The sequence below is a fragment of the Lepidochelys kempii genome, chromosome 8, assembly GCF_965140265.1.
Source record: "Lepidochelys kempii isolate rLepKem1 chromosome 8, rLepKem1.hap2, whole genome shotgun sequence".
NCBI classification, from domain to species: Eukaryota; Metazoa; Chordata; order Testudines; family Cheloniidae; genus Lepidochelys; species Lepidochelys kempii.
In genome coordinates this window covers 64,356,049-64,380,320 of record NC_133263.1, presented here as the reverse complement: position 1 = coordinate 64,380,320, position 24,272 = coordinate 64,356,049, and the positions used below count along the sequence as shown (strand labels likewise).

General features: G+C 37.1%; 1 protein-coding gene across 4 annotated transcripts in view; it reads left to right on the top strand.

Moving 5' to 3' along the window:
• Nucleotides 1–24,272, top strand: part of DENND1B (DENN domain containing 1B) — a 244,789-nt gene that overhangs the window by 155,091 nt on the left and 65,426 nt on the right. For all 4 annotated transcript variants that reach the window (XM_073356748.1, XM_073356747.1, XM_073356749.1 and 1 more), the window contains 2 exons: nucleotides 11,524–11,569; nucleotides 14,985–15,086. In XM_073356748.1, the coding sequence (XP_073212849.1) occupies nucleotides 11,524–11,569; nucleotides 14,985–15,086 (148 nt within the window). The remainder of the gene's footprint in view (nucleotides 1–11,523; nucleotides 11,570–14,984; nucleotides 15,087–24,272) is intronic.

Sequence of the window (24,272 nt, the reverse complement as noted above, 5' to 3'; positions counted from 1 at the left end):
TTGTATTCTTGGCAAGTTAGAGTTGAAAGTTGTGCTTTTGGTCTCTATGGCCACTTATCATAGTCATTGAAGAGAAAGTGGCTCCAGTTATACATATTTGGTGGCCACGAATTATTAGGATTGTCAGAGTATTTTCAGAAGTAATTTACTATTCAAAAAGGCTGGGGCTTTAAGACTTAGGAGTACAAATGATTTATTATTCATTTATTTCTATTACCATAGTCCTTAGTGATGCAACTGAAACAGAGGCTTCATTGGGCTATACATACACATAGCAAGAGATAGTCCCTGCCCAAAAGAGCATATAATTTAAACAGACAATTCAGAAAAGAATGGGAGAAAGAATGATTATGCCCATTTTACAGATAGGGAACTGCAGCCTAGACATGTAGAGTAACTTGTCCAAGTTCAGACAGGAAGTGTGTGATAGAGCCAGGAATAGAGCCCAGATATCCTGAGTGCCTTAACAACAATATCTGCCGCCTTTCCTATATTTAGTTAATGTTTCCTGTATTTCCCACATTTGAAATAATGTTTACGTGTTTGATAGGTTGCTGGATTTTCTATAGAACCTATGAGTATTGGTGTTTGTTTCATTGAGTTTTGTTCAATACATCAGTAACTTCTTGATTTCTAAAGAAGTTCTAAATATTTTTGCTTAAGGCTTCTTGGTTGCTGTCTTCTTAAGCAGATGGTTGATCTTTGTGGATTGTTTTTTCTTTCCATGGTAGTATCTTTACTTTATTAGTAAATTATCTTTTCTCTTTTTTTCCCTTCAAAGCATACCCAAGCCTTTCATTTCAAATGATACATTTCTTTTGGAGAAACTCATTCCTGTTTGCTTTCTCTTCAGCATTTGAGAAAATGATTCAAGACAGGAGTATAGTTTCGACACGGTTCTTTTAGTTTTTGTGTCACTTGAACTTAGCATCAGAACTCCTGACTCGTCTTCAATATCATCCATTTTTTCTCTTCTCAGAAAGAAGGCAGATTTGTGAACCTCAATTCTCACCGTTTTCTTCACCTGGTACCCTATGATATTTATCTTGTACCGCAGGGCTTTTATTTCTCACTACTAAGCTGTGGATAGTATACCCAGACATTGTAGTGGCAGGTCCTGTACACAGTTGATTGTCATGTTAATAGTTGAGATTCTAGGTCTTTATGGCATGATCCAAACATTTGATTCACTCACTAAAGAAGCAAAAGGTTTCTAAACCTGTAAGACTTGTTTATATCCTCTTTCTTTTTTTCTTTAGCACTATAGAGGAAAACAAGTTTATAAAGTATTCAAGTTACAACATAAAAATCACAAAAGCAACAGTATGATAGGGAAAATTACCACAGCAATTATGATTCAACTTTTTGTTGCATATATATGTTTCTCTGTCTGAGTGCTTCTAATACAGGGCTGTGTTCTTTTTAGCCAGATAGAAGTATTACAATAAGGGTTACATGAAATACTTCTCCTTCCCCCAGTTCTTGGCTCTTATTAGCAAAGTAAATATTTTCCCCTTAGGCATAAAACATGACTCAGTGTTGAGGAACACTAGTTAGATGTAGGACCATACTGTATGATTTCAGGGCCTAAATGTAATGAGAACAATCTATGGGTGCTGCCACAATTCAGAACGAGTAAAATGACCTTCATAGACTTTCTTGTGCATTGTTATTATGTTGCCATTGTCTTGACATAAAAATATTGTTTTTATTTTTACAGTGTTGCCGTTATTTCCGATTGGCTCAAAATGTCATGTCCTAACCAGAGATTGCATCAATATTATTTCACTTGGTCTTAATTATGATGTCTCCCATAGACTTAGTCACATTGTCACAGCATCATTGTAACATGAAACTCAATTCAAGAAACAGAGGTATTAGCAGCTTGCCACAAAACTTGTTTGTGCCAGAGAGGTTTGGCTGTTTTAAAATGATAGTTAAAAACCCCAAAATAACTAAGATGATTTAGTCTACTTAAAGGATGTAGGCCCTGATCTTGCAAACACTTACACATGTGAGTAACCCCATCAAACCAAATAGAAATCATACAATATAGGGCTGGAAGGAAACTCAAGAGATCATCTACTCCAGCATCCTGGGCTGAGGCAGGACCAAGTATGCCTAGATCATCCCTTTGTCCAACCTGTTCCTAAAAACCACCACAACCTCCACTGGAACCTATTCCAGTACTTAACTATCCTTATAGTTAGAATAAATGTTTTTTCTAATTCTAACCTAAATCTCCCTTCCTGCTGATTAATTCTATTACTACTTGTCCCATCCTGAGTAGGCATGGAAAACAATTGATCACTATCCTCTTTATAACAGCCCTTAACATGTTTGAAGACTCTTATGAAATTCCCCCTCCCCTCCAGTCTTCCTTTCTCAGGTCTAAACATATCCGTTTTTTTTTAACATTTTCTCATAATCTGGTTTTTATTCCAGCTAAAGTCTCACCAGTGACCTGTAGAGCAGGACAATTACCTCACAGGTCTTACATATGACACTCCTATTAATAAACCGCAAATGGTATTAGCCTTTTAACAACTGCATCACGCAGGTGACTCATATTCAGTTTGTGATCCGTTATAACCCCCAGATCCTTTTCAGTGGTACTACCAATTTTCCCCCATTTTGTAGTTATGCATTTGAATTTACTTTCCTAAGTGTAGTACTTTGCATTTGTCTTTATTGAATTTCATCTTGTTGATTTCCCATCAATTCTCTAATTCGTCAAGGTCATTTTGGATTCTAATACTGTCCTCCAGAGTGCTTGCAAACTCTCCCAGCTTGGTGTCCTCCACTAATTTTATAAGAATGCTTTCCACTCTGTTGCCAAGTCATGAACGAAAATATCAAATAATACTGGACCTTGAACAGACCCCTGTGAGTCCCCACTAGATATGTCTTCCCAGTTTGACAGTGAACTGATAACTACTCTGAGGACAGTCTTTCAACCACTTTTGCACCTTTTTATAGTAATTTAATTTTTAGACCATATTTCCCTAGGTTGCTTATGAGACTAATATGGGCCCATGTCAAAAGCTTAATATCAAGATATATCGCATCTACAACTTTCCCCGTAACTAGTACACTGGTAACCTTCTCAAAGAAGGAAATTAGGTTGGTTTGGCATGATTTGTTGTTGACAAATCCATGTTGACTATTATCTACAACCCAGTTATCAATTAGGTGCATACAAATTGATTGTTTAATCATTTCATAGATTCCAGTTGCAGAAAGGACCATTGTGATCATCCAGTCTGACCTCCTTTACAGCATAGACCTTATAACTCCCCCAAAATAGTTCCTACAGCATATCTTTTAGAAATCATCCAGTCTTGATTTAAAAATTGTCCATGATGGAACATCACCACCCCCTTTGGTAAATTGTTCCAATGGTTAATTACCCTCGCTGTCAAAAAATGCATGCCTTTTTTTCAGTCTAAATTTGTTGGCTTTGACTTCCAGCCTGGATTGAAGAGCTCATTATTAAATGTTTTTCCCCATGTAGGTACTTAGATTGTAATCAAGTCACCCCTTTGTTAAGCTAAATAGACTGAACTACTTAAGTCTATTGTTGTAAGACATGTTTTCTAACCCTTTAATCATTTTCATGGCTCTTCTCTGAGCCTGCTCCAATTTATCCATATCCTTCTTGACTTGTGTGCACCTGAACTGGACGCAGTTTTCTGGCAATGATCGCACCATTGCCAAACACAGAGGTAAAATAACATCTTTGCTCCTACGCTAGATGTCCTGCTTATACATCCCAGGGTCACATTAGCTTTTTTGGCCAGAACGTCACAGTGGGAGCTCACGTGCTGCTGATTACCCACCACAATCCCCAAATCTTTTTCAGAGTCACTGCTTCCCAGGTTAGAGCTCCCCATTTTCGAAATATGGCCTACATTCTCTGTTCTTAGATATGTACATTTATATTTAGCTGTATTTAAAGGCACATTGTTTGCTTGTGCCCAGTTTACTAAGTAATCCAGATCACTGTGAATCAATGATATGTTCTCTTCATTATTTACCACTCTTTCAATGTTTGTATCATCTGAAAACTTTATTAATTATGGTAGTATGTTGTCTTCCAGGTCATTGATAAAATGGTAAATAGCGTAGGCCCAAGAACCTATCCCTGCTGGACCCCACTCGAAAAAAAACTGCTTTATGACGATTCCCTGTTTACAATTACATTCTGAAACCTATCAGCCAGTTTTCATCCATTTTATGTGTGCCATGTTAATTTTATATCATTCTAGTTTTTTAATCAAATGTCATGTGATAGCTATTTTGATTTACATTAATTACACACCCTCTTTTAAGTATTTATGAATCAAGTCCCATATCTCTTGCTTGGGATTGATGTTAGACTGACAGGCCATAATTTCCCAGGTCATCCCATTTATCCTTTTTAAAAATTGGCAAACCATTTGCTTTCTTTCAGTCTCCTGGAACGTTCCCACTGTTCCAAGACTTATTGAAAAATCAACATTAGTGGTCCAGTGTGTTCCGCAGCTGGCTCTTAAGATTCTTGGATGCAAGTTACCTGGATCTGCTTATTGAAAAATGTCTAACTTTAGTAGCTTTTGTTTCATATCCTCCAGTGTACTAGTGGAATGGAAAGAGTGTATCAACAATTTGTGATGAGACTGTGTCATCTGTTTCCCCCCACCCAAATACATAACAGAAATATTTCTTGAACATTTCTTTTCTGCATTATTATTGATAATTCTACCATCTCCATTTAGTAGTGGATCAATAGCATTGTCAGGATTCTGTTTTTTCCTCATATATTTTAAAAAACTCCTTCTTAGCTCTGCTAGCCATAGATTTGTACTTGTATCCCTTTGCTTCTCTTATCAATTTTCTACAATTTCTAACTTCTGATTTATGTTCATTACTATCAACTGCTGCTTTCTTACATTTCTTCCATTCTAAATAATATATATTTTATATTTTATGCTTTCACTTCCCTTCTGACCCAGGTTATTTTTTTTAACCAGCACAGCTGGTTTGTGGCTGATTATGGCTTTTGGGGCATCTAATAAGATATTCTTAACTGATTCCCAATTATCACTCACAATTTCCTGACTAAACTCTTCCTCACAGCTGATTTGGCTTGTAACTGTTCTCAGCTTTGTGCAGTTGGTCCTATTTAAGTACCAAGTATGTGTGTATGTATAGATATTACTAGTCTGGACTTTTTTTTGCTTGCACATTATAAATGTGATCAGGTCATGATCACTTGTACCTAAGCGACCATTAATTTTTAGTTTTCTGATTAGTTCCTCTTCATCTGTTAGGACAAGGTCTACTAAAGAATTCACCTGTGTTGGCTACAACACTTTGAGTTCATACATAGTCATCTATAATGTTCAGAAATTCCAAGGATGTTGTAGTACTGACTGTGTGACTATGTGAGAATATGTCACTTAAATTGAAGTCCTCCATGATCATGCAGGTTTTTTGCCTACACATTATAGGTAGAGGTATAAGGAGGTGGTCATCCTGTTCCCTAGTGTGATTTAGTTGTGGTGTAGCAGACACCAACTAATACCCCATCTTGGGCTTTATCTGTTAGGGCATTTATGCATAAATATTCAAGATGATTTTCTTCAGAGTTATCAGTGACTCAGAAACACTTACTGCCATTTTTAACTTAGAGTGCCACTCCCCCACGCCTTTTGCTCACACTGGATCCTTCCTAAATAGGTTGATTTTTTTTAACATTCCATTCACGTGAATCATCACATCAGGTTTCAGTAATACAAACTAGAGCAATTCCAGTTCCTCTTGCTTGTTACCCAGGATCCTAGCATTGGTGTATAAGCAATTCAGGATTTTTTTCTCTTCATGTCTTTTAATTCCTTGAATAATTTTTTTCTCAACATCTTGATTTTGTGCTGAGTGCTCATATCTTCCATCTTTTACCCTCCCCTTTCACTATTAATTTAACTCCTTCCTGACTACTCTAGTCAGCCTGTCCCCAAGAAGATTGGTTCCCCTTCTACTGAGGTGGATGCCTTCCAAGCTATACAGCCCCCTCTCTGCACAGAAGGGGGACCAATGTTCCACAAAACCAAAACTCTCCACCCTACACCACTTACCCAGCCTAGCCAGTATTTTTCCAGGTGTCAAAGTTAGGCTGAATGGTCTGTAAGTCCCCAGGTCCTCCTCCTAATCTGTTTTAAAGATAGGTAATATGTTTGCCTTTCTCTAGTCCTCTGGGACTTCACCCGTCCTCCATCAGTTCTCAAAGTAAATCACTAATTGTTCCCAGACTGCTTCAGCTATTTCCTTAAGAACTTTAGAGTGAGTTTCATCAGGCCCTGCCAACTTGAATACATCTAACTTGTCTAAATATTCTTTAACCTGTCTTTTCCTTCTTCTGACTTGTATGCCCTCCTCCTCTTTGTTAATATTAATTACATTAAGCATCTGTTCACAATTAACACTTTTAGTGAAGAATGAAGCAAAATAGGCATTAAACTCGTCAGCCTTCTTGATGTCATCTGTCATTAGCTCTTCTTCCCCATTGGCTGGGAATGGTGAATCGCAGCCACAGTGAGCTGCGGGGGGCTGTGCCTGTGGAGGATCAACATAAACAAAATATCTCGTGGCCTGCCAGCGGATTACCCTGGTGGGCCGCATGCTGAAGGTTGCTGACCACTGCTCTACTTTTTTAAAATAGCACAGTTGTTAATGGAGCAGATCCTCAGCTGTTATCAGTCAGAGTAGTTCCTTTGAAGCCAATAGAGCTATGTCAGTTTACTCCAGATGAGAATCTGTGTGTGTAAACTGACTACTAGACATAGGTAACTTTTTCCCTAGTAGCTTTTTCAGCTCACATCATCATTAACATTTAAATTGCTTGACATGATGAACTGAGGGAATTATTTTGCAGAATTTCCCTTTTTAACAATGTCTTCATATACTATTCAAGAAGCTGCTTAAGGGTTTACACAACAACTGAACTCAGTGTGTTCTGAAAATCTTCAAATCCATTTGTTAGTCATTCTGGTAGTCTTGGTTAAATACTTTGTCAGGCAATTTGAAAATGTTTATAGGGTGTTTTAAAGACACGAAGTTATGGGTTTCCATTATTTTTAAGCTAATGTTTGCTATACTTATGCATATTAAAAGGGCACACAGATAGATTAACTGAAAAGAGATGAATTTGGGTTTACGTCAGTTACTATAATTAATACTTTAGGGAAGTAAGTCCTTACAAGCTGAGTTTGGGGAGCATCATGCTACTTATCGTTTATCCCCAATGCCTTTATCAGAAGGACCCCATATTCTTGTTCAACACTAGTTGAGCAATTGAGTGCTGAGGAGAACCTGGGAGATGTTTCTACCAAACCAGTCTGTTTTTTGGAAACATCTGCTACAGTGCAGTTCTGCCCTGTTCACCTTGACCAACAGTCCCATGCTGGCCCTTGATTACACATTATTGCCTCCCAGGGGAATCTGGTGTCAGGTCATCTGTGCCTACATTGTATATCTTGCATGAGACACGTAACCTGGCACATCTTCCCTGGTGATCCAGACTGTTTCCCTGTGGAATCCCTGCTAGGATACCCCTCCCCCGTTGCCTGGATTTTGCCAGCCATTTGTATCTGAACCCATGAGCCCAGAAAGTAACATTTTCAGAATCACTTAAAAGTGGCTTGGAGTGAAACCAACGAGACTTAGCCTCCTAAGATCTCAAGTCACTTTTGAAAATAGGACTCAATCTCCTAAATCACTTAAAAGTCTTTCAAAAATTTTACCCCTGACCAATATCAGTAATGTCAGAGTGGTACCAATTCTGGAAAATACTAGGAAGGAAGTGTGAGGTATGAGTCAAAAGTATATGGAGGAAGGGCCCAAGCAGTACCTTGTAAGAGCCTCATCTGTAAGCCTGTGGTGACTGTTGTAGCAGCATAAATGGAAGAGTGCTTTTCATTCTCACCACAAGAGAGGAGGTCCTGCAGAGAATGTTCAAGAGCAGGTAAAGCCTAGTCAGTGGAGCAATAGAGTTCTAAACACAAGTTTCATTCTGGCTCTTCCTCATGCTGTCTTTGGGCAATTGCCCTCCCATGATCTGTGCTTGCCCACGAAGTAGTCTGTCCATGGGCAGATCCATCACACAGTCCAATCTGAATTAGAGCGAATCTCAGTGCCATTTTCCTGGCTACGCTTGGGCCAGCATGCCTACCTCATACACTGTATGCAGTGTAGTTGTAGGCATGTTGGTCCCAGAATATTAGAGAGGTAAGTTGGGTGAGGTAGTATCTTTTATAGGACCAATTTCTATTGGTGAGAGAAACAGGCATATTCACAATGCGATTATTCTATATCTGGCCTGTCAGTCTTCATCCTCAAAAGAAACCGGTACAACACTTTCAATAGACAAGCCTGGGAGCTTAAAGTCATAACTTTGCTAGACACTAAAAATCATGGACCAAACAGAGATTCTTGATTTATGGCTTATTACAACAATCTGTAACCCACTACACCTCCCTTTTGTTCTATGACTGCAGAGGTGACCGTGGGCCAGGCCCTTAGAATATGTGCTAACTACTTATGCTAAACAATCTGTTCCATTTTGCATTTAGCTGTGATACTTGGAGTACCTTTCCCAGCCCTGAAGAAGAGCTCTGTGTGGCTCGAAAGCTTGTCTCTTTCATGTGAATCATCAACTGAAGTTGATCCAATAAAAGATACTACCTCACATATCTTGTCTTCCCCATATGCTGTCAAGAGTGCTTGTTAATGCCAGAGGTTGCTGAATCTTTATACCTGTCTTAAGACTTTCTCATCTACCTACCCTTTTAGCACTCTAAGCATGAGACTTAAGAATAAATTAAACAATGTTTTTAAAAAATGGAACTAATAGAATGTTTGCAAATCATCATATTGTTCATTTTGCTTGTATGTTAGATGTTTTTATGTCTGCTTTTACACATTCACACTCAGTCCTCCTCCTACGTTACCTGTTTACTCTGTAAGCTCTGCTAGGCAGGGACTGTTTCTCTGCTGTACTGTGCCTAGAACAGTGGGGATCCAGTCTTATTTGGGTCCTGTAGGCACTATGGTAGTTCATCTATTCCCACAGCTAACCAGCGCTGCCAAGGAGTAGGGAGCACTGTGGTACTACTTGTATGGTTGCTGAAGGCTCTAGTGATACTGCCACTTTCTGCAGTTGCATTTCAAAATGCCTAGAAACAGGTATCCCATAGAAACAGTGTTGACCATCATGGGTGAAGGGAGGGGACAAGAGAACTAGGTTCTCCATCATAGCATGACAGCCCTTTATGAGTAGGCAAATGTGGCAGGCTGGTCAGTCTGAAATGTCACTGCTGTTTCCCATACCTTGACCCCTGTAAAGTTACTGGGCTACTGTTTCCCTTTATCCTTCCTCACACACCTGGCAAAACAGCTGGAGGGCTGACCTGAATTAGGAAAAATAGAAGAAATTCATACACACAGACTACAAAATGTAATAATAAAAGTCTGATTTAGATTATTGGAAAATCAGCATTATGCCATAATGCTATTGTTAATTTAGCTTTGAATCAGGGAGGTCTTAGAAAATGGGGGGAATTTACAACATATCAGTGTGGAGTGTGCTAAGCACAGAGTTGTTCAGCCATAACTTTGAACTGCATTGTTTTTATTAGCTAAAACTAGGTTTTAATATTCTGTGACTTTTTCATGTGAACGAACATGCTACCATAACATTTGGTTTGTTTACTCATTGCTGAAAGTTTATGTTCAAAAGTGATATATGCTTATTTATTTCAACTTAAAAACTTGTCATCTTGTCCTCAGGCTATGACCCATGTAACATTTGAACCCAAACTCTGCAATAGTGATTAAGGAGAATTTATATTTTGTGTCCATTAATTCTGATTTTTATCAGGACCTCATTGTAATCTGGGTTTTTTTTCATAATATTCTTAAGCAGGGTTTGATACCTCCATAACTGGGATAGGCCTCCCCGTGATGAGAATAATTCTAGTTGTCACATAGCATCAATGGAAAAGAATGCTGGAAAGCACATTTGGAAGACTATTTGACAGAATATTATCTTTATGAAAAAATTCACAACCTTAAACTTTCTTTATTATACGGTTATGTGCAAAATGTGGTTCTTTGAAGTACATCCCTAGCTTGTTTTATATTTATTCAACTATTCTCTAATGATCACCGTGCACAAGTTTGTTTCATATATCTAAGTTAACGTGCTATTATGCTGTACGCCTTTGGTAGTTACCTTGCTGTTCAGCGTTTGCATGCTGGTTCTTGGATCTTTTTTCCACCATTTATAGTTGTTTTCTTACAGATATGGATATTGTCAGTGTAGCTAACTCTAATTAATTTCTCCCCATTAGTTTTGTCAATATTTTCCCCTGATATCAAGCATTGGCTGTAGTCCTATGGAAATTAAATTCAAGTAAAACGATGTTATTAATTAGTACAATGGGTCATATGTACTCTTTAAGTGATGCTCCTTTCTCTAATTCCCAATGATAGCATTGCTTTAACTTTTTCTTTGAGCATGAAGTCTTAGTATGCATCCAATCTTTCTTTTGATAATCAGTTTACTTGTGAGACTGAATAAGCTACTGGTTTGGAAAGATATAGAAATGGTGATAAACCCTTTTATCATCTCAACTTGACTACAATATCTTACTGATACTGTACTCTCAGAGGTCTAAATCTGGTGGCTTCACCTGAATTGGAATGCATCATTTCATGTTCTATTTTGGGTGGTTGTTGGACAGCGTATAGTTTCTTGTCTTAGTTCACCATTGAAATGACAGACTTATGATATGGAATGAGAGACTTACGGTATAGAGTTTAAAACTCCCAATAACAAAGATAGGCATTAGGATCTGGGCTAATGTAAAGGGGTAAGGCCTGGATTGTAGCCACAAAGCATAGAGAACCCAAACTGGCATCACATCTTTATGATATTTATGGTACAATATGGTGATGTAATCATTCCCATTATATCAGCCAAGAGGAACACATTCTCCAGAATGGCAGATAAGTCTTCTTAAATCAGCTTTCCTCATGCAACTCTCACTCTGGAGCCAAACTTATGGAGTATGGGCTCCCTCAGGTTAGCACTACAGCTGTGTCTGCTGAACCTGAACTTGCGCTACTCAGGTTAAGTTCAAGCCAAGTCAAAGAGATCTGATTCAGGCTGGCTAGAATGTATGTCCCGCCAAGCTGCTCAGCCAGCCTTACACATCTGATTTTATCTGTCTTAATTCCCATAGTTGGGTACTGTGTCTTGAGTTCTACAGAGTCCGCTTCTGTTGGAGATTTAAAAACAGAATAAATTCCTCTGCTTAATTTAGACTAAAGATGTGTATGCTCAGTACCGCTTTAAATGGTGAAAACCAGTTGGAGTCTGCTTTATGTAGAGCTTTTCTATATTTGTTTATCATATTATGATGATGAAGATACTGGTGGTTTGTATTTCAAGAAAAAATGATTTTTTTCCATTTTTTATTTCAGTGCACCAATGCCGTATCTAATTGGAGTCCACTTAAGCTTAATAGAGGTGAGTAATTTTCAAACTAACCTTTATATTTCATATGTGTGTGTGAGAATGGAAAAGATTACAGGGGGCATTATTTTTCTCCTCATGGAGAAAGGATTGGTGAGCATTTTGTCAATTGTTTTATTAAGAACATACATATTATAGAGAATAATTTTAATGAAGTTCCTTAGAGAATGATTACCAGTTTAATTAGCATAATGAAATGACTGACTTCAAAAACTGGAAGCAGCATGGAAGTAGAAATGTCCTTGGTAAAAGTTGTGTTTTCAAATGTGCTATGTGGATATTCAGGGCTTGCATTATGTGCTTTTGCTTATACTTAGTTTAACTATCTTTGTATGAATTTTCTTGTGCATTATGTTAGGTGTATTTGACCTCCTGTGTAAAATAGAGTATACCTGCTTTACTAGTCTTTAGTGGAAAGTCAACTTAATTAACATATGTCTACACTGCCTAAAACACCCATGGCTGGCCAGTGTCAGCTGACTCAGGCTTGCGGGACTCGGGCTGCAGAGCTATAAATTTGTAGTGTAGACATTTTGGCCGTAGCCTGGGCTCTGGGGCCCTCCCCCCTCATGGAGTCCCTGCCCATGAACCTGGACTCCAGCCCAAATCTGAATGTCTATGCTGCAATTTTATAGCCCTGCAAACCAAGTCAGATCACATAGGCCAGCCACAAATATTTTGTTGCAGTGTAGACATACCCTCAGGCTACAATACTTCATTTAATAGAATGAGAAAAAAGGTTGAAGAAACTGCTGCTTTTCATCTCCTTGTATACAGTTGTCATCCCATAAACTATTATGGAATCTCTAACCTTTAAAAAAACTTAGAAAAACTGGTTCACTAGTGCTGTAGACATTGCAAATGTGCCTGAATGCTTAAGTTTTTTCTGATAACAAAAATAATGATAATAGTAAATTAAACTGTCATTCAGTAGTCATGGAAGATTCAGGTTAATTTTAGGATGGTTAATGTAGAATTAATGTAGAATGGAACTTCATGTTCCATTTGAGTAAATTTGCAGAGTTCTAGGCATACTTTGTGGAGACATTAGTGCATTGATTCGAAGGAGAATTTTGATAGTGCAATCTCACATTTACTTTTCCTTAAGTAACCTTCATTAGCTCACCTCATAATGTTCCCTGTTTGCTAATCTGTGAGACAAGAATTCTCCGAATGTGTATCTTTCTGAGACAAAGTGAATGGGGTAATAACTTTTATTGGACCAGCTTCTCTCTCCCATATTCTTGCATAATAATGGAGTTTGTGAAAATAAGTAAAAAATAAAGAGGCAGATTCATGTCCTAAAGTATTTAATAATAGGGTCACATGCTAGGTTGTGTACATTTAGTAAAATGAACAGCAGACAAATCTCTGGTTTCAGACACTGTCTGTCAGTGTAGTTAATTGGGGCAGAAGACATTGGAAAACCTAAGTTGTACTGTTTTACCAACAAGATCAACTGTTTAAGGAAAGCAATGTCAGGAGGCAGTGGGGAGGGCAGACACTCGCTGAGAATTGGGGCAAAGGGATGAGAGGGGGAGCAAGGGCAGTTCCATAGCCTACTCCAGACTGGATAGGGGAAGAGTTTTTATTTCTGGTCCTATGGCAGTTCCTTGGTCGCTGGTGCCCTGTGTTTCCACATTCCATCGGCGGCTGGTCTCCTGTATGCTGATGCGCCCTGCCTAGATGCTGGTGCCCTGTCTCCCACTCCATCCTGGTGGCACACACATGTGCTCCTGGGCCTAGTGTCTCCTCTAGGACCCTTGATGGCCCAAAGACTGACCTGGCTTGGCCAGGGAGTCACATGAGCAGCCAGCTCCCCCAGCCAGCTCAGGGCATAAGCTGTATCACCCCTGTGTGGTCGCTGCCCACCAACCCTGGATGCCACAGCCTCTACAGCTAGTCAAGTGAAATAAAAGAGGAAGAGGATAATTGTTCCTACATACTCCCCAACAGGTGGTGGGCCTGATCCCATGCCCCATGGCAGCCAGTCCAGCTCTTCTTCCAGGCCCACTCTTATTTCCCCCTTCCTTCCTGTTGTGTGCAAGGGGTTAGAAACACACCGGGATTCTGCTCTTGCCTCTATGAGGTATTGTGTGGCAGAAGACATGGCAGGACAGAAACATACATCAGCCCCTACAATATTTCCATTGTGGTGGCACTAGTGCCTCGTTGACTTCCCTGTTCCATCGCTCCTGATGATAGAAACAACTACAAGTTCACCTGATCTGCTTCCTGTCATTTATAGATTTCAAATAATGATGATACCTAACGTTTTTGATTTTACTTTAAAAGAATGCTAACAGTTTAATTTGATATTTAGTTAGTGCTGAACCTGTTGACTAGTCCTTTCACAGTAAGGATTTTGAGATCATTTGCTTTCCTCTTCTTTATATTTTATGCCATGCCCTTCCCATCTATAGTTCAAATGCTATTCAGCACCTTCCTTTGTTTCAGTAGTAAATGAATTGTAGCTGCAGCTGTCTCACCAATCGTCATGCTCTTTGGCTGGCTGGCAGACAATGCTATTCTGACATACTGATGTAAAAGACGTCGAACTGCTGTAGCATTATGGTCACCCAAATCATTTGTTCGGCTCCCGTGATAGAGTTTATTAGGCAAATCTTCACATTTTGTCCTCATTGTAAGCTTAATTTTTTTCTTTAAAAATAAAAGGCAAACTGGGTGCATATATTATGTCACAGATTACAGGATATTCATTTTACCTTTTATAATTTCCCTGAAATTAAATGGTGATTGTGTACTGTTTTTTAAACCCAATTTTGCCACTTTCACAATCTCCATACTACTTGGGGCTACATAATTCATTTGTGATTTTGAAAACTTTGAAACACATAAAGATAGGTACTAGGCGTAAATATCATCAACCAATTGTTAAAGTATAATGCTGTGTCCCCTAAGTGCCCATTCATAGTTTCATCCCACATTATTTTAGTACTGGGGTGAAAATAAACAAATGAAAACTCTTTGAACTGATTAATATTTATCCAAACAGTTTCAGCATGAAGGATCCAATCGCACCTTCAGTTATATCTCTGCAACCCCATTGCCAGCAACAGGATTGCGTGGATGTAAATTGAGGACAGAAATTGTTTAGAAAAATATCTGAATAAACTTACGGATTTTAATTTTGAGGTTCCATACAGTACATTCTGCTATTTCAAAGTGTATGCAGTTTTTGCACTGTTGCTGTTCACTGAAGAGGAAAGTACTTTTTAAAACTTCATATAATGATATCCTTGATCCAAAACATGAAAATGTTGCTTTTTCATTTATTTGTAAATTGTTATAATCCTCATATAATCCTCAGTTAAGCATAGAAAATTGTGTAATTTTTGAGGACAATGTATTAAAATACGAATACCCTCTTGCATTTTTTCTTGAACAGAGAGTAAAAAATAGATCACTGGAGGATGTGGTTATGCTAAATGTTGACACAAACACTCTAGAAAACCCATTTAATGACCTGAACAACCTACCTAGTGAAGTGGTAAGTCTGATGGGTATTTCATGTTGTTGTTGTTTTTTTCTTTTCTAGTAGCTTGAATTACTAATAGTGATTTTTGCCTGCTTTTGCTAACTGAAATAAAAGGAATAAGGAAAAAAAGTACCAGCTGTGGCCCCATATTTAAGATTTTAACTTTTTTTGACAGTTGAGGAGATGTTGAATGGAACATCATATTCCTTATTGTAAAAGCAGGATCATAATTATAAAGCTAGCTGCATTCATTAGGCATTGCTGCTTTAAACGCAAGAGTCTCTTCATCTCATCTTAATCATTATATTACAAAGTAGGCATTTCTGTCTGCCTAGTGGCATGTCTTGCAAAAGAACGAGAGAGTTTTTGAAGGCAAAAAGAAGAAGGGGGCCAATTATCGGCTTCTGCTTCCCTGCCACCTGCCAGCACTTTTCCTTTTAATTAATGATCTGATGGCACTGGTCAATATAATAAGAAATGCTTGTACAGTTGGGGTCAGAAAATTCAGGCTTTGATCAACTTCAACTTTCTGAAACATTTATTTGTTTTCTCTAAATTATTTCAGTTTTATTTTAATCTCTTCTATCCTGCTGAGGGTCGCATGAATGAAAACCTACACTGTTTGTCATTTGCTCTGGCAGAGCAAAGACTGCTTACTTAGAATTCTATTTGTAAATTAAACTGCTAACCCAGTTTGTCATAAAAGACATCTGATCCTTTTGAAATGACGAAAACTGTCTTTTGTCTGTAAAGGATGATAAATTAAGTGCCAGTTCTTTTTGGACTTTGATCTTGCAAAGATTTTTTTTTCCCCTGCTGCTTATAATGGAACATATTCTGTATTTCATGTTAAATACTCTCAAAAATGCATTACACTTACCTTGCTTTTCCTTAATATAGTGCTGAAAGGATACCCTTTTGATACCAATGTGTGTATTTCAGGTTTTAGATATTCAAGATATAATAGTAGTATGCTATTTTAAATGTGTGTCAACAAAAAGTATTTTATAGAAAGGAGTGAAATCAAATAGTAGCCTGTTTCCAAAATAGCAATCTTTTTAAAACTCAGTATTTTAACCAAACTAAGGCACTACAGTGACTGATGAGCCCTATCTTTCTCTCAGTGGTAATTTGTCTGAGTACAAATGTAACAGAAAGCAAAATCCCGATGCATACATTAATGGTCACAGATAGTTTATTTTAATATTACTTTCTTAACTTTTTTGAGATAATGAAGGCATAGTTTGACCAGATAAAGTGTCAAATACAGCAATCTCCAAGATCTAATAAAAGAATTTGATATTGTTTATATTTAATCTGATTGTGGTATATTTGTCAGTCATTTAAAATGTATTGTATTTTTTATAAGAATAACAAGTTAAATCAAAAACTACCAGTCATTCGTTGTTGTGTCAGTAAGTCTGGCTGACTTTGCATTAAGTGAAAAATGTTATTTTGTTGAGGTTAGAATATATGCCATAAAGCATATGTCCTTTGTGACGTGATAGTTAGATGTGAAATTCAGAATTAAGCGTAATCTTCAGTTATAGACCAGTATTGTAAGTGACAACGATTTCAAATTGTAAAAAAGGAGTGCACACATTGAAGGAAATCTGTTTGTTTTTAAACATGCTTATCAAAATACTCTGATTAGGCAGGCTGGATTAAAATAAAATTAGTGAACACAAACTCCCATACTTTTAGAGGTATGCTGTCCCCCAGGATGTGTGCGTGTAAGTGCTGTTAATGTTAATAAGGGTTACCCAGGCACATAGAGTGCACAATGGACTTTTTATAAAATACAACATTCCATATACAGTATGGAACAAAACAGGGAAACTGTGTTTTTATAGATGTCTCACTTGCCAGATTTTATTGGAACATATTTTTCTGGATGAAACAAGTTTTAGTAGGTTACTTTATATTTTGTTTGAGTCTCCCCATCTCTTTCTGACTTGAGCAGTGAAACAGTTTTCTGTGTGGAACTAATTTGTTAATTAAAAACACGTACAAATGTGAGTGAAAAATCCTAAACAAAGGGTACAGACAGTATACAGATTTGGCATATAACATGACCGGGGAGAGCAAACTGTCTTTCATTCGTAAGAGAAATTACAATTGCTAATATATGGATTTTGATATTTCAAGTATATTATAAACAATATAGAACAAAAATGATAGATCAAATTGAAAAGATCACAGCATATATTTGCAGATGTAAACATATAAATACATATAAATAAAACCCACAAATGTACAGACAAGGGTAATAAACCTTTTGATGAAAAAATATATAATCAGGAATAGCAATTAAGAGTGTTAAACCAGAACAAACTGCTGAAAGTATAAAGGCAGCTTTAAGTTTACCATCCCCCTCCAAAAACTGATTTCAGACAAATTAACAAGCCACCATAATAAATTTAACATTTTCAAAGGATGTTCTAAAACTGTCTCTTGTGTCTAAAAGGAAATTGGATAACAGCTTTCTTAATCAATAAGCCTGAAGATAATGTTTTCAGTGGCGAGGCATATAACAGTTTAGCAAAGTCTAGTAATACAACTATTAAAATGTTAATATTTCTTGTATTGTGAATGGATTTCTTAAAAAAATATAATATGAAATCTAAAAAAATTACTATTTGATATTATGTCTAATTCATTATAATTAACTGAGATTTAAAGGACCTTTTAAAATCATTCACTTAAGCATTTAAATTATACTTACAGGCTAAATAACTTTCTGTGCATGTGAACTCTATTATTTTGTCAGATTGACCAGTGGTCTTGACTGTTCAAAGGTCAGCGGTCACAGTTGTCCTGAATTACCAGTCCTTTTTTCATGTGGACCCTCTGCTGCGTTGCATGCTGTAATCTTCTTAATGGCTTCATTCCAATATTCACACATAATATTCTAGATTTATTGACTGTTAGAAATACTACCATGCCAGTAGCAGTTCCGCTATTCCTAAGGTATTTAAAATTGGAAAAATAAATCAATGCAAGACTTTCAGGAATCCTTTGTTTTCCTTAAGGGGGGAAAAAGCCTTCTTCCTGTCTTCTAACAAGAACACTTGTTTTTAGATTTCATCATTTCACTATAGATTTGTCTCATTTCTTTAAAGAAAAATAAGCAGCTATTTCAGTAAGAGTAAATTTTCTAATACAATAGTCCTTAGAACACCATTTTTTCTTCTTGTAAGGCCTTATAAGTTTTCAGTGGTGGTTGAGACTCCAAGAACCTCAAAATTATAAATGCTGTGCCCAATCCAGCAGTGACTTACACACATGCTTAACTTTGTCAGTGGGACTACTCATGTACTAAGCATGTTCTAAGCATGTTCATAAAGACTTGCAAGACTGATGTCATGTGTTTAATACCATGAGCAGTTCCATTGACCTCAGGATTGGGCCCTCTGCTTGTCTTGCTGTGTGTCAATGCTTTGCGAAATATTTATATGACTTGTGGAAAATTATGATTTCTTTAATATTTTCTGCATTTTGTTAAATAATGGTGTCAAGTACTAAAAAACTATAGAGCAACTGAAAGAGAGATGGTCTGTATAGCATTTAGAAACTACAATGCAGAACAGTACCTATATGTGTCCTTTTCATCAAGAATTATATTTTAGATACGTAAACCTGTTTCAACACCGTAAATCCACTCCATATTTGATAAGTAGACGCTAATTTATTCAGAAAACTGAGTATTTGCTTTGAATAGTAGTTCTTGTGAATGTTGTTCCTCAAAGTACAAGTTAGTTCTGTTGTAAAATAAAGTGTGATTAGTTCCTAACTGTGACACTGATTGCATTAGTCAGAATATTTAAATTTTTTTACTTATGAAGTGTGAGTAGAAAAATGTATTATAAAAATAATTATTAATCCATTAGAAATTCAGAATGGCTGGCTAGCAAAGTAGGCAATATTGTGAGAGCCAGTTGCTTACGTGCAGAGATTTTTACAGTCATTTGGCATCACAGTGAACCTTGGTATACCTTTAGAATTTAGAATATTAGGTTAAAAATTACAGCATTCTTTGAACCCTATTTGGTTTTGGAAATATCTACATTTAAGCAGATACCTGTCATTGTTAAAAATAAGTGGATATTTAATGTTTGATGATGAAGGGCTGAGATGTCCAAAGTCTGTGCGTAGAGAAACTCTTAATTAAAATAATGATCTCCATATTCTGAGGTTATCTTTTGTTTAAGTAAATTTGTTTTAATCTGCCCTCCACTTCTGTTCTTTAGCCAATCCACTTTCTCACTGCTCGTCACTTGTCTTATTCTTACAGTGGCCTGATTTAATAGGAATGCTGATTGAAACATAAGCAATTCCCACTCATACTGGAATAATATCTTGAATATCCACCTGGGAGATTTGAGAACTCTGTGCTTAGGTTTGTAGAGAAACAAACATGTGATTTGTGTCAAGAGGCCTGTGACAAGTTTATTTTAGAGAATTTACAATCAAACTTTAAAGGAATACTGGATCCAGTCCGGCAGTCTCTGAAGCTCTAATCCTGCAGGCCAAATTCATGCAGGTGGTTTCTGAAATCAGTGGGACTATTCACCCAACTTTGATTCTGTAAACATTTGAGCACTTGGTTTACTTAGGTACTATGGAGTAGGGGCTATGCACATGTATAAGTGTTTGCAGGATCAAGGCCTGGGTGAGTAATCCCATTGATTTCAGAGTGACCACTTGCATGAATTTGGCCTGCAGGATTGAAGTTTTACAGACTACAAAGATTGGATCCCCTATTCTTTTAAAGTTTGTTTGTAAATTCTCTAAAGTAAACTTGTGAAAACTTTTGTAAATTTTGGTGCAGGACTGGGTCCACAGTGAGATTAAAAATAAGCGTTTTAAACTATGTTAACAATTTAAATGATGAAAACTGAGAAAATTTTATGAATTTATTTTGCATCATTCATTCTGTTTTTACTTTTATATTTCTTTCTACTTGGGCAATAAAAAAAAACTAATCTGTTTCACTTTTATTTCTAGTCAGTTTCTTGTCATCTTTACTTTTTTGCCCTCATGCACTATGTAGCCCAAAGTATGTGGGTTGCAAGAACCCCAAGGGAATGTTTCAATTAAAAATCCTCCCAAAATGTTTCCATTGGAATATTAAATATAAATGATTATTTATATTGATCATAAAATATTTATTTATTCTTCTTATGAAGGGTGAATTTTGGCTTTAGTCACCTTTACAGGGTTCATTGACATATATCAAGCAATCAGGGTACAAGTCACATGTATTTAAACTGATGATATTTTATCCTGAGTCAGTTGCATTTTTGAAAGTTTAAAATCTTCAGGGAAATACAGTGATTATTTCCAAAGTTGTGACACATTCTTTGCTTACCTCTTTAATATGTCTAGATTTTACGTTTCAGAATGTCCCAGCATGTGGTAAAAAGCACCAGCCAACCAACCAGAAACCCCGACAGTCTCTTGATGATATCCTATTAGTTCCAACTTTTCCACATCTCTGCTTTACCCTTGCTTGCTAGTGTTTAACAGTCAGTGAAGTGACCTTCCCAAGAGGATCCAAGAATGGTCAGGGCAAGATAAAGATAAACATTTTGCTTTCAGTGCAGTTTAAGAACCCCATCTCTGACTGTCCTAATGGATCACTAGTGTCTCCTGGAAGCAAACTTGACTGTTCTTCCTGCCTCCTGTGAATTGCTTGATTCCAGTTTTAGCTTTTGTGGCTTCCTGAGCACCAACTGCCATACAAGCTACATAACAATTCACTTTCAACCTTATAACATGTTTGATTTTGTTACTGACATTGTATAAATATACATTTGAAATTTGTTAATCTTTGTTTTATCCATTTGTGTTACTAATATTGCCACTATCATGTCACCCCAGGTGATTCACATTTCCCCTCTTTGGCTTACCACCTCTCGCAAATTATTTTTCCACCTTTCCCTGTTAACATGCTCCAAGATTCCACCCCACAGCCAAGTAATTGAAATTAATCCTTTCAGGAGCACTTCACAGCACCTTTCCCCTCCTCTGTTCACACTTGAATCACTCCACAAGTACTGATCTATCCTAGTTCAGTCTGGCTTACTTTCAAGCTTCTCCTTTGTTTTAACCACTGCTTTCTTTAGCTAGGTTCTTTTTGGAGAACCTTGTGCCGATACCACACCAATGACACAGTTCTTGTGGGGACACTGCTAAAGAAGCTCTTGCCACTGCATATGGTCTGTGGGAAAGACCTGAACTACTGGCAAACCATAATTGCCAAGAGTGGGAAGTCCATTATGATCTGGTGGAGCTACCCCTTGCCTGTAGCCCAGTGTTCTTGGGGAAGGTGGGAACTTGTGGGAGCTTCCCTTGAACTATAAAATAATCTTTTGGAGGATAGATTTGCCTTCATTAGCAGTCTGTATGGGAGCTGTTAACCCAACTCTTACGGCTAGAGCACAGTTTGTCTTGGAGTGAGTAGAATTCTTACCATATTTTATAGGGGAGTACCTTTGCCTTTATGCTGACACACCCTGCTCTTATTTATACCAGATAGATCCACGAGATGGTGAAGTTCTCCCATGTGTATAGCTTACTAGCTTACTTCTTACCATACAAGGCTTTGACCATGTTGATTGCTTATCTTTAATGTCTCTGATTGACTGAACATACAGGCTGGTCCCTCCCTCACCAAGCTTTATTTAATCCTTACATCCTTTCTCCTCCCTCACCTCTACCCTTACACATCTTCTCTTCCCACAAGCTCCCTTATCTCCCATCCAACTCTTTCTCCTGTACTCACTGCAACGTTGTCTCTCCTCTCAACAGAAAATGTACCTTCCCGTGCTCTTCAGTCTGTCATTGCTGACTCTATGTTTTGTCCTTGCTTACAAAGATAGTTGGGTGGGTGAATCATCAACATATATCGGTAATCTCTAGCTCTCCCATCCATCCATATGAAAAAATAAATAGAGACATCAAGATCCATGTATGTCATGCCAAAGCAACATGCCCTCCCTTTTAATAATCCATGCTCTCCCTTCTTCTGACATTTCCATTGCTTAATTTAATCATTAGTGATCTTTAAACTTGGAGCTTGATTATGCAAGTGCTTATGCATGTAACTATACTATGTTTGCAAGATGGGGGCCTTAGATAGTAAGCGCTTCAGGGGAGTGGTCTATTATTTTTAAATGTCTGTAGAGCACACCCGTGGCACTGCAGAAGTAATAATCATATTTAAGATAAATTTATTACTTGGTTAACCTTGTGGTGAAGCTGGTGATGCATCAACAGAGTGTGGTTTATCCCTTTTTCATCAGTGAGGTAGACACTTGTGTCAGGTGCTAATTGTTCCATGTGGCTCAATTTTTTCTTGCAGCAATACTTCTTTAGGACTCTGGGCAAAAAATAAGTATCAGTCCATCAGAAGCTACATTAGAACATTAAGGGTTGTCCTCTAGTTTGGATAGCTGGATCTTACATTGGGATGAGGAAGGAGTTGCCTAAGTGGCAGTCCACAAAGGGATTCTGGCTCACCACCCAGAATGCCTCAGAGAGATGAGAGGCATATGTGACAGAAAGGGAGCTGTAACACCATTTCAGATGGGTGCAGCATAAGGTCCTCCATTGTTGACCTTTCTTTGCAGGCTGATGTATAGGGAGTAAGCCTGAGGTCTTATTTCCTCTGATCGTCAAGTTCACTGCCAGCACTAAACACTCCTTGTTCTTGTATATGGCAGCTTGAGCCCGAAAGGTGCTCAGCATTCTGGCACTTATCCAGTAAAACATTTTAGCACATAAATAGCTTAAAACCATGCATAGTTCTATTGATTTCAAGCAGTAAGGTAAATTACACCTTTCTCACCAGTATGTAATAGAATGCATTCTTTAAAAAGGTCCTGTCTCAATAACCATTTTTACCATAAACCAATGAATTCAGTTGACATAATTATGTTGAAAACAAAAGTCTCCTAATTCATTATTTGGGAGGTGAGAAATATTTTCAATTACATTTTAAAATGTCTGAGCTTTTTGTAATACGTTTCCATTTTGTGAAAACCTGCCAGATTTTTATTGTGTTTATTTTCTGTTATTGCTTTTGCTCAAAAAATGAACCCCTAAGATTTGTTTAAAAAATTAGACCAAATACTCTGTTTTAAAGAGTGAAATTTCAATTTGATGAGGATCAGCTTTCATATGAAAACACACAAGACATGACATTATACAAAAAAAAATTAAATTCAATATGCAAAATTTTGCTGTCCAAAGATGGCTTGGAATCACATGAACATTTTTTCACAATTTTTTTCACAGCCCTATTTATAATATATAATTTACATGAATGCAAATTTTTCTTTTTAAGGAGGAAAGGGGGTAAACTTCTGTCTCTTGCATTTAGGAAATGTTCTACTGGATTTAAAAAAGTGGAAATCTGGTTTTCATTTTTGACAAACCAGGTTTCTATACACTGACCCCTGCTCTCTTATTTCAACATTAGTGAAATATAACTGTAATTGCTGACACATCTCTCCGTTTAAAAGAACTTATGCATGTTTTTACCCTTGAATTAAATAAGCTTCAATTTTAATAACTTTCAAAATAATCAAACTACAGAACAAAGAAAGTGAAATGACAAGCATTTATTTTTGCAGCCTTGAACTGTGTAACTGTTTCTTGTACTCGCTCCTTTTTTTTTTCTTTTGAGGTGTAAGTAAAAATACTTAAATGAGCATTGGTGTTTGCTCTCCATGGGCTAACTGAATCAGACTCTAAACTTTTATCTGGATCTATGGAGCTTGGATATAAATTGAAAAGATCACAGCTATGGGGAGAAGACCTATACTGTAAAGGCCTTTCTGCATAGATTATGAACATCAGAACTCAATAATTTTTTTTCAAAACTATAGTTATAATTGGACCCAATGGGGGTCTCTCTCTTTGATCAGATCATAGTAACTGTGACTTTACAGTGGAAAATGTCACTACTGTGAAGGTTTATCACCTGTAGAGCTGGTCTTTTCTCTGATGCCATGTTCAGTTCTCATTAGCATTATTCAAAGTTTAGTTGTTAATTAGGTTGACACTTCAATTACAATAATCATCTACAAGAACAGTCATGACTGCTTGCATAAAGAAACAAAAAGATATTCATTCTTGCATACATTTATAAAAGAATGAAACCTGTTTTGGTGATACTTTGTGCTTATAAGG